The 15,880-nt window shown below is 47.8% G+C and overlaps 1 protein-coding gene across 5 annotated transcripts in view; it reads left to right on the top strand.

The window, feature by feature from the left end:
• Positions 1-15,880, top strand: part of INSR (insulin receptor) — a 159,574-nt gene that overhangs the window by 102,356 nt on the left and 41,338 nt on the right. For all 5 annotated transcript variants that reach the window (XM_074384730.1, XM_003938873.4, XM_010349535.3 and 2 more), the window contains exons 4-8: positions 3,294-3,442; positions 5,749-5,893; positions 7,706-7,920; positions 10,526-10,652; positions 13,089-13,339. In XM_074384730.1, the coding sequence (XP_074240831.1) occupies positions 3,294-3,442; positions 5,749-5,893; positions 7,706-7,920; positions 10,526-10,652; positions 13,089-13,339 (887 nt within the window). The remainder of the gene's footprint in view (positions 1-3,293; positions 3,443-5,748; positions 5,894-7,705; positions 7,921-10,525; positions 10,653-13,088; positions 13,340-15,880) is intronic.

Below are 15,880 nucleotides of genomic sequence, written 5' to 3' on the forward strand. Positions count from 1 at the left end.
TGCTGAGATCACTGGTGTGAGCAACCGCACCCAACCTGAAGCTTTGATTTTTATCTTATAAAAGTCTTTATAGTATTGTAGCATTTTCTAATGTGGTTTGATATCAAATAGGGCCAGATGTTTTCTTCTATTCTGATGCCTTATCTGGGAAAGAGTTCTTGATGTTTTCAGAGCAGAGTTCTGGGAACTCATGTGGATTTGTTAAAAGGTCTTGGCCGGGTGCAGTGGCTCACACCTGTAATCCCAGCACTTTGGGAGGCCAAAATGGGCGGATCACCTGAGGTCAGGAGTTTGAGATTAGCCTGGCCACTGTGGTGAAATCCCGGCTCTACTAAAAATAATTTTTAAAAATACAAAAATAAAAACAGCTGGAATTGGTAGTGACTGCCTGTAATCCCAGCTACTCAGGAGGCCGAGGCACACGAATTGCTTGAACCCAAGAGGCAGAAGTTGCAGTGAGCTATCACACCATTACACTCCAGCCTGGGTGAAAGGAGTGAAACTCCATCTCAAAACAAACAAAAATCTCACCATCTACTGTCATCCCAAGTACCTGCTAGGATGTAAGAGCACAGTAGTGCTTCCTGAGATGAGGGGGACCAGATATTTGTGATGAATAAATTTCAAAGGGTATGGGGCATCCATTGGGAAGGGGAGAGTTACCTAAAGTCCTTGACTCTTCTTGGCCTCCCTCACTTCTTCGTATTAAGCTGAGGTCTTAGATTTGTCTACAACTCTTGTTTATTTCATCTTCATGTCTGATCCAGTCCCCTTGAACAATCTCTTTGCTCCTGCTTCCATTCTAATGACCCTGATTAAAAGTGGCCATCTGGGCCATGTGCGGTGGGTCACGCCTGTAATCCCAGCACTTTGAACAGCCAAGATGGGTGGATCACCTGAAGTCAGGAGTTCAATACCAGCCTGACCAGTATGGTGAAACCCCGTCTCTTCTAAAAACACAAAAAAATTGCCAGGCATGCTGGTGCGTGCCTGTAGTCCCAGCTACTTGGGAGGCCGAGACAGGAGAATTGCTTGAACCAGGAAGGCAGAGATTGCAGTGAGCTGAGAGGGTGCCACTGCACTCCAGCCTGGGAGACAGAGCAAGACTCTGTCTCAAAAAAAAGAACTCATGGTCATTTATAATTTCCCACAAGGAAAGCACATTATCTGCTTTGTTCACTCATGTATACCTGCAGCTGGGAACAGAGATTGGCCAAGGGCCAGACAGTAAATATTTTCAGCTCTCAGCCATATGGTCTCTGTTGGAGCTAACTCACCTCTGCCTTTGCAGCGTGAAAGCAGGGTGAAACCATATACAAACCATTAAATGTGGCCATATTCCAGTAGGAGATTATTTGCAAAAACAGATGGCCAACTGGCTTTGGCTCCTAGGCCACTGTTTGCCAAGTCCAGGCTCAGAGCATCGCCTGCCACATCATAAGAATAGAGCCAATAAAAGAAGTCAAACATTTCATCACTATTTTGTTTCTGCCTCAGCTGTTCTGCCACTACCTGGGTGTACCGCAACACTCTTCTGACACCATCCTCCTCAAAAGTTAGTATCAGACTCCACAAGTTTAAGGCTCAGGCCTGGGCCGGACATGTGGCTTACACCTGTAATCCCAGCACTTTAGGAGGCCAAGGTGGGCGGATCACGAGATTAGGAGTTCAAGATCAGCCTGGCCAACATGGTGAAACGCCGTCTCTACTAAAGATATAAAAAATTAACCAGGCATGGTTGTGGGCACCTGTAATCCCAGCTACTGAGGAATTTGAAGCAGGAGAATCACTTGAACCCAGGAGGTGAAGGTTGTAATGAGCAGAGACTGTGCCACTGCACTCCAGCCTGGGCAACAGGGTGAGACTGTGTCTCCAAAAAAAGACTCAGCCCTTCATGAGATTTCCTTTACTTCAGACACTGGCAGAATCCTGGGGATCCCTCAACCACCCACACTTCTGACCAACTCGCTCTAAATTGGAGGATTACCACAAACTCTAGGTTTGATAATTTGCTGGAAAAACTCACAGAACTAAAATAAACCTGGCCAGGTGTGGTGCCTCCCAAGTAGCTGAGACTCCAGGCGTGCGCCACCACACACAGCTAATTTTTGTATTTTTAATAGAGACAGAGTTTCACCATGTTGGCCAAACTGGTCTTGAACTCCTGACCTTGTGATCTGCCTGCTTCAGCCTCCCAAAGTGCTGGGTTACAGATGTGAGCCACTGTACCCATCCCAGTGTCCAGAGTTTTAACTGGAGTCTCATTCCTTAGGCGTGATTGATTGAAATCCTTGGCTATGTGGTTGAACACTGCCATTTCCAGTCCCCTCCCCTCCCTGGAGGTCAGGTGACTAAAAGCGCCCACCCTCCAATCACACAGTTGGTCTCTCTGGTGACCAACCCCCACCATAATGTTATCTAGGCCCCCCCACCACAAGTCACCCCAACATTCTTAACACTCCTAACAAAAGCATTCCTATGACTCAGAAAATTCCAAGGGTTTCTGAGGCTCTATGCCAAGAACTGGGATGAAGACCAGATACATTCTTTATGATACTACAGCCACAAAAATCATTCTAAAGAATTGAACACACAGAGGTGTGAGAACAGCAGCAGTAGCCACAACAGTGATGTCACTAATAACAAGTGACCATTGGGCCGGACACGGTGGCTCACGCCTGTAATCCCAGCACTTTGGGAGGCCAAGGCGGGTGGATCACCTGAGGTCAGAAGTTTGAGACCAGCCTGACCAACACAGTGAAAACCCATCTCTACTAAAAATACAAAAATTAGCTGGGTGTATTGGTGCACACTTGTAATCCCAGCTACTTGGGAGGATGAGGCAGGAGAATTGCTTGAACTAGGAGGTGGAGGTTGCAGTGAGCTGAGATCTTGCCACTCCACTCCAGCCTGAGTGACAGAGCAATACTCTGTCTTAAAAAAAAAAAAAAAAAAGGAAAGGCTAGATTGTTTTCCTAAATGGCTGAAACAGTTGGAGCCTGTTGTATTTCTACCAGCAATGTATGAGAGTTCTAATCGCTCCACATCCTCAGCAGCACTTGCTATTTATTGTCAAGCTTTATTATTATTATAATTGCTTGAACCCGGGAGGCGGAGGTTGCAGTGAGCTGAGATCCCAACAGAGCAGGACTCCGTCTCAAAAAAAAAAAAAAAGGATAAAAAAAAGAAAAGAAAAGAAATACCATATCAGGCGGAAAGATGCCTGAAGTGTCTGAAGGACCTTGAGTACCCTGATCCTTCTCCCTCTTTCTCTCTCTCTCCTCCATCTATAGCTTGATGTGCACCCCGTGCCTGGGTCCCTGTCCCAAGGTGTGCCACCTTTTAGAACGCGAGAAAATCATCGACTCAGTGACGTCTGCCCAGGATCTCCGAGGATGCACCGTCATCAATGGGAGTCTGATCATCAACATTCGAGGAGGCAGTGAGTCTCTCTGTGGGGACGTGGGGGCAGCCTCCTGGGCTCCACGTCCCTGTGAGCTGTGAGTGGGGAGGAAAAGCAGCGCAGACTAGGATGCACGCTTCTAAAGCACTTTTAGGGTGATCATTCCATGGCTTTCCCGTGGATAGAGCCATGCTGGGAGTTTGCCACAAAACGTGAAGTGAACAGCCCAGTCGTGGCCTCACTCACCTTGTTATTCCCATTTTCTACGTTAGGAGTTGAGGCATCAGGAATCTGCTTTAAAATCTATTTTTATTTTTAGAGATGGGGTCTTACTCTTTTGCCCAGGCTGGAGTACAGTGGGGCAACCCTAGCTCACTGCAGTCTCAAACTCCTGGGCTCATGCAGTCCTCCTACCTCGGCCTCCCAAGTAGCTGGGAGGACAGGCAGGTGTCACTGTGCCCGGTTCATTTTTTAAAAAAATTTTTTTTCAGAGACAGGGTCTCACTATGTTGCCCAGGCTAGTCTCAAACGCCAGGGCTCAAGCAATCCTCTTCACTCAGCCTCTCAAGTTGCAGGAATTACAGGCACAAGACACCCCACCTGGCTTTGGAATTGTCATTTTTTACAATTGGGCAATATGCCCTACTGCAGACTGTGTTTTCAGAAATAAATCTCAGGGCCAGGTGCGGTGGCTCATGCCTCCAATGCCTTTGGCACTTTGGAGGCCTAGGTGGATGGGTCACTTGAGGTCAGGAGTTTGAGACCAGCCTGGCCAATATGGTGAAACCCCATCTCTACTAAAAATACAAAAAATTGACCTGGCATGGTGGCGAGCACCTGTAATCCCAATTACGCAGGAGGTTGAGGCAAGAGAATAACTTGAAATCAGGAAGCAGAGGTTGCAGTGAGCTGAGATTGAGCCACTGCACTCCAGCCTGGGCAACAGAGTGAGACTCCATCTCAAAAAAACAAAAAAGCCTATTCGGTGACTCATGCCTATAATCCCAGCACTTTGGGAGGCTGAGGTGGACGGATCATTTGAAGTCAGGAGTTTGAGAGCAGCCTGGCCAACATGGTGAAACCCTGTCTCTACCAAAAATACAAAAATTAGTCAGGTGTGGTGGCATGTGCCTGTTACTTGGGAGGCTGAGGCAGAAGAATCACTTGAACGCGTGAGGTGAAGGTTGCAGTGAGTCGAGATTTTGCCACTGCACTCCAGCCTGGTGAGAGAGCAAGGCTCCGTCTCAAAAAATAAACAAAAATAAAAAAGTTAGCTGGGCATGGTGGCACGTGCCTGTAATCTCAGCTACTTGGGAGGTTGAGACGGGAGAATTATTTGAACCTGGGAGGCGGAGGTTGCAGGGAGTCGAGATTGCACCACTGCACCCAGCCTGGGTCACAGAGCAAGACTATGTCTCAACAATCAATCAATCAACCAATCAATCAATCAGTCATAAGCCGTCTTAGGCAAAAAAGGCATTCCTTTGTTTATTTCTTTAGCTAACATTTATTGAATACTGACAGTGAGCAAGGCAAAGTCCTTGCCCTAATGGATTTTTGCACATAAGTAAATCAACAGATAATGTAAGGTCAGGTGCGGGTCTGTGCTGTGAAGGGAAATGCAGCAGGGTCATAGGTGGAATGGAAACGGGCAACTTTTCCCTACAAAGGGCTGTTTTGTGAATATATGCAGCCTTGCAGACTGGGCAATCTCTGTCATAACCACTCAACTCTGCCGTTGTAATATGAAAGCAGTCATAGACCCACATCAGCTAGAGGGCATGGCTTTGTTCCAGTGAAACTTTATTTACAAAAAAGGTGGAATTGAGCCAGTGGGCTGTCATTTGTCAACCACTGAAATACAGAATAGCAGGGGTTGCTTTAGTTTTTGTTTTTGTTTTTGTAGTATTAGTCAAGACAGGGTTTCTCCATGTTGGCCAGTCTGGTCTTGAACTCCTGACCTCAAGGGAGGCACCTGCCTCGACTTCCCAAGGTGCTGGGATTACAGGTGTGAATCACTGTGCCCAGCCTGGGGTTGCTATTTTAGAGAAGTCTCTGGTGTGGGGAAGGAAGGTTTGAGATGATGATGGAACAAGCCAAGCAGATAGATGGTGGAATAATATTCTGAGCAACAGAGGCAGCCAGTGCAAAGGTCCTGAGGGGTAAGTATGCTTTGCCCATTTAAGGAATGGTAAGGACTTCAGATTGTGTTCTAAGCGTGAGGAGTTTTAAGCTGGGTATGTCCAATTGTTTGCAGCCTAAGGGTTATCTTCTCACCGTGGAGAATCATGAAAAGATTGAAATACTTTCATAGAAACCCACTGCATATTCTCTCTTTTCCTTAGACAATCTGGCAGTTGAGCTAGAAGCCAACCTCGGCCTCATTGAAGAAATTTCAGGGTATCTAAAAATCCGCCGATCCTACGCTCTGGTATCACTTGCCTTCTTTCGGAAGTTGCGTCTGATTCGAGGAGAGACCTTGGAAGCCGGGTACGTGGACCTGATTGTGTGTATGGCCTGAGCACTAACTAGAAAGTTAGTGCATTAGAAAGATTTAAGGATGCTTTTGGCCAGGCGCAGTGGCTTATGCCTGTAATCCCAGCACTTTGGGAGGCTGATGCAGGCAGATCACTTGAGGCCAGGAGTTCGAGACCAGCCTGTCCAACACGGTGAAACCCTGTCCCTACTAAAAATACAAAAATTAGTTGGGCATGGTGGTGAATGCCTGTAATCCCAGCTACTCGGGCGGCTGAGGCAGGAGAATCGCTTGAACTCAGGAGGCGGAGGTTGCAGTGAGCCGAGATTGCACCACTGCACTCCAGCCTGGGTGACAGAGTAAGACTGTGTCTCGGAGTCGGGCGCGGTGGCTCACGCCTGTAATCCCAGCACTTTGGGAGGCCAAGGTGGGCGGATCACAAGATCAAGAGATCGAGACCATCGTGGTCAACATGGTGAAACACCGTCTCTACCAAAAAATACAAAAAATAAGCTGGGCGTGGTGGTGTGTGCCTGTAATCCCAGCTTCTTGGGAGGCTGAGGCAGGAGAATTGCCTGAACCCAGGAGGCGGAGGTTGCGGTGAGCCGAGATCGTGCCATTGCACTCCAGCCTGGGTGACAAGAGCGAAACTCCAAGAAAGAAAAGAAAAACTTAAGGATTTTTTAAAAAAAACAAACAGAAGTCTATCCAGCGAAACCTCGGCAGAAAAAAGCTTGGAATGTACCTAAAGGCCCATTCAGCCAAGATTTGTAAAAGCTGTTTCACGGTCATTCTTGAGAAAAGTGGGAGCAGCCCCCTTGGTGCCCACCCTCCAAGGGCGCGGGCTGGAATTTTTGCTAAGTAGGTGGTCGGGCTGTCTGGGCTGCCTTGTGAGTAGAGTTTAACGTGCATAAAATGGAGCTTCAGTCCTAGTCCCGTCCCAGTTGTCCATCCTGATTTCTGGGATGGACTCCATCTCAGTATATCCCACTACATTGCAACTTTCTCCTTGAGGTCCTAGAAACTCTGTTTTCGTTAGAGTCAGTCTGGAGCTGTGTGAAGCACACCTCGTCTGAAACAGCAGGAATTCAGCTGAGCTGTGCTTCACGCAGATCGGGATTGACTCGCAGGCAGGAGGTCTGTGGAAAACCCAGGTTCTTTCCGTCCTTGTGCTCCTCATGGTCACAAGGTGGCTGCCTCAGCCCCAGCCTCACATCTGTAGAATGGACAGCAAATGGGGAAAGGGACAAAAGAACGTGCTGATCAATGTGAGCTGGTAAGTGATTCGAGAAGATGGTCTAAACAGTAGAGTTTAGACGGTATTGTGTGCACTCTAGCCTGGGAGACAGAGTGAGATTCTGTCTCAAAACAACAACAACCCTTCAATGGCTCCTTGCTGCTTATTGAGGATTGGTCACATATTCTTGGTCTTGGTCTGGCATGCAGTACACTAGAGGGTCTGGTCCGTTACAACTCCAGCTATTTCTTGTCACTTATTGGCCAAAATAGGCTTCTTTGCTCTTTCCTGAGCTCAGCTTAGGCGCCTCTATGTCATCCATATTTCCCCTATTTGCAGAAATAGGTTTCAGTCCATCACAGACTCACCACCCCCTTCAGGGCTGAGTGGAGCCTCCTTCCTGGCCATGAAAACTCCCTCAACTTCCCCTGTTATCCCCATTAGACAAATATGTATTGAGTGCATAGGGTCCAAGCAAGTGCGTAGGGTTCGGGACGAAGCCCTAAACATCACCTCCGGCCATAGCCACATCCTCTTGGAGCTGTAGAAGACCAGCCGTGGAATGACTGGATGTGTGTTATTTCCATAGGAACTACTCCTTCTATGCCTTGGACAATCAGAACCTAAGGCAGCTCTGGGACTGGAGCAAACACAACCTCACCATCGTTCAGGGGAAACTCTTCTTCCACTATAACCCCAAACTCTGCTTGTCAGAAATCCACAAGATGGAAGAAATTTCAGGAACCAAGGGGCGCCAGGAGAAGAATGACATTGCCTTAAAGACCAATGGGGACCAAGCATCCTGTAAGTCCGTGGTCTCCAACCTTTTTGGCACCAGTGACCTGCTTAGTGGAAGGCAGTTTTTCCACAGACTGGGAATGGGGGTGGGGGTGGGGATGGTTTCTGCATGATTCAAGTGCATGACATTTATTGTGTACTTTATTCCTGTTATAATTGTTATTAATTTTTTTTTTGAGATGGAGTCTCGCTCTGTCTCCCAGGCTGGCGTGTAGTGGAGCAATCTCGGCTCCCTACAACCTCCACCTCCCGGGTTCAAGTGACTCTCCTGCCTCAGCCTCCTGAGTAGCTGGGATTACAGGTGCACACCACCACTCCCAGCTAATTTTTTATGTTTTTAATAAAGACAAGGTTTCATCATGTTGGTCAGGCTGGTCAAACTCCTGACCTCGTGATACACCTGCCTTGGCCTCCCAAAGAGCTGGGATTACAGGCGTGAGCCACCGGAATTTCGCTCTTATTACCCAGGCTGGAGTGCAATGGTGCGATCTCGGCTCACCGCAACCTCCGCCTCCTGGGTTCAAGCAATTCTCCTGCCTCAGCCTCCTGAGTAGCTGGGGTTATAGGCACGTGCCACCATGCCCAGCTAATTTTTTGTATTTTTAGTAGAGACGGGGTTTCACCATGTTGACCAGGATGGTCTTGATCTCTTGACCTTGTGATCCACCCACCTTGGCCTCCCAAAGTGCTGGGATTACAGGCTTGAGCCACTGTGCCCGGCCTAGTAACACCTTCTTATATGTGTATCAGGCCAATGCTGAAGAGTTCAAAGTTGAACTATCAGTCTGCATCTCCTGGGAAGTAACTGCCAAGTTGAAGTTAGAAATGCAGAAAATATATTGAGGGTGATACCTATTAAACATGAAAGAGAGGAAGACTTTTTTTTTTTTTTAAGACAGAGTCTTGCTCTCTCACCCAGGCTGGAGTGCAGTGGCATTATCTTGGCTCACTGCAACCTCCTCCTTCTGGTTCAAGTAATTGTCTCGTCTCAGCCTCCAGAGTAGCTGGGATTACAGGCACATGCTACCATGCCCAGTTAATTTTTTTGTATTTTTAGTAGAGACAGGGTTTTGCCATGTTGGCCGGGCTGGTCTCGAACTCCTGACCTCAGGTGATCTGCCCACCTCAGCCTCCCAAAGTGCTGGGATTACTGGCGTGAACCACCACACCCAGCCAGGAAGAGCCTTTTGACAACACCATGGGTCTGACCTCTGTGAACAGAGAGAGGGAAGGAAGGAGAATAGGGCTGGGTGAGCCTCAGACAGTGGTGCACCCCTGAGTCTTGGACAAACCCAGAAAGAGCTCAAGGCCGTGGTTGCCTGCAGAGTTCTGCATTGCAAAGGGACAGCCAGGCATCCGCCAAGCTCAGTCATAGGTGGGGGCTGCCCGCAGAGTCAGGTCTTGGTTGGGATGTTATAGCGGGTCCTGCAGTTTCTGCAGCTGCAGGCTGCCTGCTGACTGCACACCCTTCATAGATTCTGAGCAGTGAGCTGCCAGGGCCTTCTGTGACACCATGAGGAGTTAGTTTCTTATGTCAAAATGTAGTGCGAGGGCCGGGCAGAGTGGCTTATGCTTGTAATCCTAGCACTTTGGGAGGCAGAGACGGGCAGATCACTTGAGGTCAGGAGTTCGAGACCAGCCTGGCCAACATGGCAAATGAAACCTCATCTCTACTTAAAAAAAAACACAAAACCTAGCTGGGCGTAGTAGTGGGCACCTGTAATCCCAGCTACTTGAGAGGCTGAGGCAGGAGCATTGCTTAAACCCAGGAGGCAAAGGTTGTAGTGAGCAGAGATCATGCCACTGCACTCCAGCCCTGGCAATAGAACAAAACTCTGTCTCCAAAAAAAGAAAAAAAATTGTAGTGCAAAGAGAGAGAACGAGGCTGGAGTGAGGGTTAGGATGGGTTTGCCTTCTGGGCACAGAGAATTCCTTAGGTGCATCTCTCCAGTGTGTAATGATCTGCAGGCTCTCTAAACTCGCTCCGCGTGGGTTTATTTGCACTGGAGTTGCATCTCCTTCCATCTCATTCTTACAAGAAAATGTGCAAGGCAGCATTCAGTTCGAGACCAACCTGGCCAACAACATGGCAAAACCCTGTCTCTACTAAAAATACAAAAATAATTAGCTGGGCGTAGTGGTATGTGCCTGTAATCCTAGCTACTCTGGAGGCTGAAGTGAGAGAGAATTACTTGAACCCAGGAGGAGGAGGTTGCAGTGAGCCAAGATTGCACCACTGCACTCCAGCCTGGGCGACAGCAAGACTCTGTCTCAAAAAAACAAAAACAAAAACAAAAAAAATCACCCTTGAAAATCCCTTCTCCCAGTGACTATTGGCCAGATGTCCTTGCGTGGCCACAGATTGCTCTTATTCAATTGAATATCTGGCCAAGTAATTGGCTTACGTGAACAATCAAGTTGCAGAACTGGTTCTTGCCTTTGAATCTCCTGGGATTCACGCTTAGCAAGGCACATGGGAAGGAGACCCATGAGGGAATAGCAAACTGAGCTCTCCCTTCTCACAGACCCTCCAGGAAGTGTGGGGTCACATCCCTTGTTCTGAAATGATACTGAAATAGCTCGCTTTTGCCTTTTGTTTTAAATTTTCCAGGTGAAAATGAATTAATTAAATTTTCTTCCATTCGGACGAGTTCTGACAAGATCTTGCTGAAATGGGAGCCGTACTGGCCCCCTGACTTCCGAGATCTCTTGGGGTTCATGCTGTTCTACAAAGAAGCGTAAGTACAAGAGTTAGACCCTGCGGAGACGAGGGCCAGCTAGCTCTGTGCTTGCTACATTTGTGCTCAACTCTGTCTCTCTCAGGTTCCTCTGCAGCTCACTCCTCCTCCTGGAATGAATATCTTAGGTTCCTTTTTACAATCTCACCAGTCAGTGGTACTCAAAGTCAGTGGTGTCCACTTTTATCAAATGCCTAAAATGGAAGTAGATAGCTTTCCTGTAGAAACCCAGACAGTATTCCTAGGGCACGATTCCATTGTGCCTTTCCTGTATATGTCTCATCAGACATCCTTAGTAGCCAGGAGCTCAGCCTACTGAATGGATGTTATCAAATGTATTGCTTATCTATTTTTCTTTCTTCCTTTCTTTCCTTTTTTTTGAGACAGAGTCTTGTTCTGTTGCCCAGGCTGGTGTGTACTGGCATGATCTTGGCTTACTACAACCTCCGCCTCCTGGATTCAAGCAATTCTCCTGCCTCAGTCTCTTGAGTAGCTGGGATTAGGGGCATGCGTCATCACACCCGGCCAATTTGTGTATTTTTGGTAGTGACAGGTTTTGCCATGTTGACCAGGCTGATCTCAAACTCCTGACTTCAGGTGATCCTCCCACCTTGGCCCCCCAAAGTGCTGAGATTACAAGCATGAGCCACCACAGCTGGCCAGTAGTAATATTAATAATAGTTCTGGCCGGGCATTGTGGCTCTCACCTGTAATCCCAGCACTTTAGGAGGCTGAGGTGGGCAGATCACCTGAGGTCAGGATTTTGAGACTAGCGTGGCCAACATGGTGAAACCCCGTCTCTACTAAAAACACAAAAATTAGCCAGGCGTGGTGGTGGGCGCCTGTGATCCCAGTTACTCGGGAGGTTGAGACAGGAGAATCGCTAGAACCCAGGAGGTGGAAGTTGCGGTGAACCAGGATCAGGCTACTGCACTCCAGCCTGGGGAGCAAAGAGCGAAACTCCGCCTCTCTCTCCCCCCCCTTCTCTCGTGTGTGTGTGTGTGTGTGTGTGTGTGTGTGTGTGTGTGTGTGTATGTGTATATATATGTATGTGTGTATATATATGTATATATATGTGTGTGTATATATATATACATATATATAATATATATATGTATATATATATATAAAATAGTTCTGCCGAGTGCAGTGGCTCATGCCTGTAATCTCAGCATTTTGGGAGGCTGAGGTGGGTGGATCATGAAGTCAACAGATCGAGACCATCCTGGCCAACATGGTGACATCCCGTCTCTACTAAAAATACAAAAATTAGCTGGGTGTGGTGGCACAAAAATTAGCTGGGTGTGAGATCACACCACTGCACTCCAGCTTGAATAACAGAATGAGACTCCGTCTCAAATAATAATAATAATAATAATAGTTCTAGCTCTCAAGATTTACCTGGTGCCTTGCTGAGAACTTACACACAGTCTCTCATGTAATCTTATCAATAACTTGTGAGGGAATTCCTGCTATTACTATTATTACAGGTTTAATATCCCTAATCTGAAAATCTGAAATCTGTAGTGCTCCAAAATCCAAAGCTTTTTGCGGACCAACTTAATGCTCAAAGGAGATGCTCACTGGAGCATTTCAGAATTCAGGTTTTTAGATCAGAGATGCTAAACCAGCACAATGCAAATAAACTGGTAAAATGCCAATATTTCAAACCCAAAAATATCCACAATCCAAAACACTTCTTAGCCAGGCATGGTGGCGTCTGCCTGTAGTCCCAGCTACTCGGTAGGCTGAGGCAGGAGAAGTGCTTGAACCCAGGAGGCGAAGGTTGCAGTGAGTCGAGATAGCGCCACAGCACTCCAGCCTGGGTGACAGAGCGAGACTCTGTCTCAAAACAAACAAACAAACAAACAAACAAAAAGACTTCTGGTCCTAAGCATTTATTTATTTATTTATTTTGAAACAGTCTCCCTTTGTCGCCCAGCTACTGGAGTGCAGTGGTGCGATCTCGGTTTGTTGCAACCTCTGCCTCCCGGGTTCAAGCAATTCTCCTGCCTCAGCCTCCCAAGTAGCTGGGATTACAGGCGTGCGCCACCATACCCGGATAATTTTTGTATTTTTAGTAGAGACAGGGTTTCACCATGTTGGCCAGGCGGTTCTCGAACTTCTGACCTCCAGTGATCCACCCACCTGGAACTCCTAAAGTGTTGGGATTCCAGGCGTGAACCACCTCCGTGCCTGGCCAAGTGCCAAGTATTTTGAATAAGGGATGCCCAAGCTGTGTTTCATCATTGAGATGTCAGAGTTGGGGGTTCCTTTCTCTTTGGCTGTTTCCGAGTTATTTTTTTCTGGTGGCATAAGATTGTTGGGTGAATAGGATGTGACTCTATGGGATGTAACTTCCCAGGCCCCATCTGCACCGCACTCAGTGTGATGGTCTTGTCAGGGTAACCACCTTCTGCTGTTTTGTCTGGAAAGCCCTTATCAGAATGTGACGGAGTTCGACGGGCAGGATGCTTGTGGTTCCAACAGTTGGACGGTGGTAGACATTGACCCACCCCAGAGGTCCAGTGACCCCACGTCACAGAGCCACCCAGGATGGCTGATGCGGAATCTCAAGCCCTGGACCCAGTATGCTATCTTTGTGAAGACCCTGGTCACCTTTTCCGATGAACGCCGGACCTATGGGGCCAAGAGTGACATCATTTATGTCCAGACAGCTGCCACCAGTGAGTGTGTCTTGGGAATGTGAATTTGTATGTGAATCGGACCTCTTGCTTTTAAGAGGCTGACACAATGAGGTTGTTTAAAATGATCCTTGATATGGTTATTCGCTTTTTTTTTTTTTTAGATGGATTTTCACTCTTGTTGCCCAGGCTGGAGTGGGAGGGCGTGATCTCGGCTCACCGCAACCTCCGCCTCCCGGGTTCAAGTGATTCTCCTGCCTCAGCCTCCCGAGTAGTTGGGATTACAGGCATGTGCCACTACACCCAGCTAATTTTGCTTTTTTTTTTTTTTTCTTTTTTTTTTTTTAAGTAGAGACAGGGTTTCTCCATGTTGGTCAGGCTGATCTTGAACTCCCGACCTCAGGTGATCTGCCTGCCTCGGCCTCCCAAAGTGCTGGGATTACAGGCGTGAGCCACCGTGCCTGGCCATTTTTGTATTTTTAATAGAGATGGGGCTTTACCATGTTGGCTCTCGAACTCCTGACCTCAAGTGATCCACCCACCTTGACCTCCCAAAGTGCTGGGATTGCAGGCGCAAGCCACTGGGCCTGTTCTAATTATATTTTTATAAAACCTAAGTCCTTCTGTTATAGCAGTAGTTCCCAAATGTGGGTAACTGCTCTCCCAGGGAACAGTTGCCAGTCGATATCAGGAGACATCTTTGGTTGTCACAGCTGTGGGGATGAAACCACTGGCATTTTGTGGGTGGAAGCCAGAGAGGCTGCTCCATGTCCTGCATCACACCGGATGCACCCTCCCTCATGACAAAGAATTATCCAGCCCTAAAAGCCAATAGTGCTGAAGGTGACAAACCCCATCCTATAGGCTCAAATTCAAACTTTTTTCTTTTTGAAATGGAGTTTCACTGTTGTCACCCAGACCAGAGTTCAAGGGTGTATTCTCGGCTCACTGCAACCTCTACCTCCTGGGTTCAAGTGATTCTCCTGCCTCAGCCTCCCAAGTAGCTGGGATTATGATTTTTGTGTTTTTAGTAGAGACGGGGTTTCACCATGTTGGCCAGGCTGGTCTTGAACTCCCGACCTCAGGAGGTCCACCCGCCTCGGCTTCCTAAAGTGCTGGAATTACAGGCGTGAGCCACCGCGCCCCCATCAGCCCTATCTTCTTCACTTAGTCCCCTCTCGTCCCGTATCCTTTAGTGACACGAAAAGACTTAGAGTTTTCAGAAACGTCTCACTCCCGGGTGTTTTGGCCCCTTCTCCATCCCCAGCTCCCTCAGCCACCCCCATTACTTTGGGTTTTAGAGTTTCATTTGTTTGGTTGGTTGTGTTTTTTTGTACTTTTTTTGTTTGTTTTGAGAAAGGATCTTGCCCTGTTGCCCAGGTTGGAGTACAGACGCGCAATCACGGATCACTGCAGCATCAACCTCCCGAGTTCAAGCGATCCTCCCATCTTAATCTCCCAACTGGCTGGGACCACAGGCGTGCTTCCCCATGCCTGGCTGATTTTTATGATTTTTAGTAGTAGAGACAGGGTCTTGCTATGCTACAGAGGCTGGCCTCAAACTCCTAAGCTCAATCGATCCTCCCGTCTCAGCCTCCCAAAGTCCTGGGATTATAGTGTGAGCCACTGAGCCAGCCATCTCCATTTTTGAGGGGAAGGTTTTATAGAGTGAATACCAGCTCAATGACACGATCCAATGGCTTCATGTCTGCCCCATGACTGGGTTTAATTAGGAACAGATGTTAATCAGAAAACATGAGTTTATTGGTCTCTTCCCACTATCCTCTCTTTCCTGGGCAGCGTCTACCCAGTTCCCAGAACAGAGAGAGCTTAATGCATAGTCAGAGCCTATTGATGTTTGTTGCAGAAATGGACACATGAATGCTCATATCATCTGTGATGTGAATGGGCTATATAGCTTGGTAACCTGTGCACTGATTGGGTGAGGATTTCCTGTGTGTCTCCAGTTTTCACCGATGTTAAATAACACTGCAGCAGCCGAATGCGGTGGCCCACACTTTGAATTAAAATGTCGGCCAGGCTTGGCGCTCGTGCCTGTAATCCCAGCACATTGGGAGGCCAAGGTGGGAGGATCACTGGAGCCCAAGAGTTTGAGACCAGCTGGACAACAGAGCAAGATTCTATCTCTCCAAAAATTTTTTTAAAAAATGGTGGTGTACACCTATATTCCCAGTTACTCAGCAGCCCCATGCGGGAAGATCTCTTGAGCCCAGGAGTCTACGGTAAGCTATGATTACTTCACTTTGGGAGGCCGAGGGAGGGGAAGATCACTTGAGGTCAGGAGTTCGAGACCAGCCTGGTCAACATGGCGAAACCCCGTCTCTACTAAAAAGACAAAAATTAGCCAGGCCTGGTGGTGCACACCTGTAATCCCAGCTACTCGGGAGGTTGAGGCAGGAGAATCACTTGAACCCGGGAGGCAGAGGTTGCAGTGAACCGAGATCACGGCACTGCACTCCAGCCCGGGCAACAGAGGAGACTCCGTCTAAAAAACAAAACAAAACAAAACAACAACAACAAAAAAACAACAAAACACTGCAGCAAACTTCCTCCTGATGTCTT

This window comes from Saimiri boliviensis, chromosome 14 (genome assembly GCF_048565385.1).
Source record: "Saimiri boliviensis isolate mSaiBol1 chromosome 14, mSaiBol1.pri, whole genome shotgun sequence".
NCBI classification, from domain to species: domain Eukaryota; kingdom Metazoa; phylum Chordata; class Mammalia; order Primates; family Cebidae; genus Saimiri; species Saimiri boliviensis.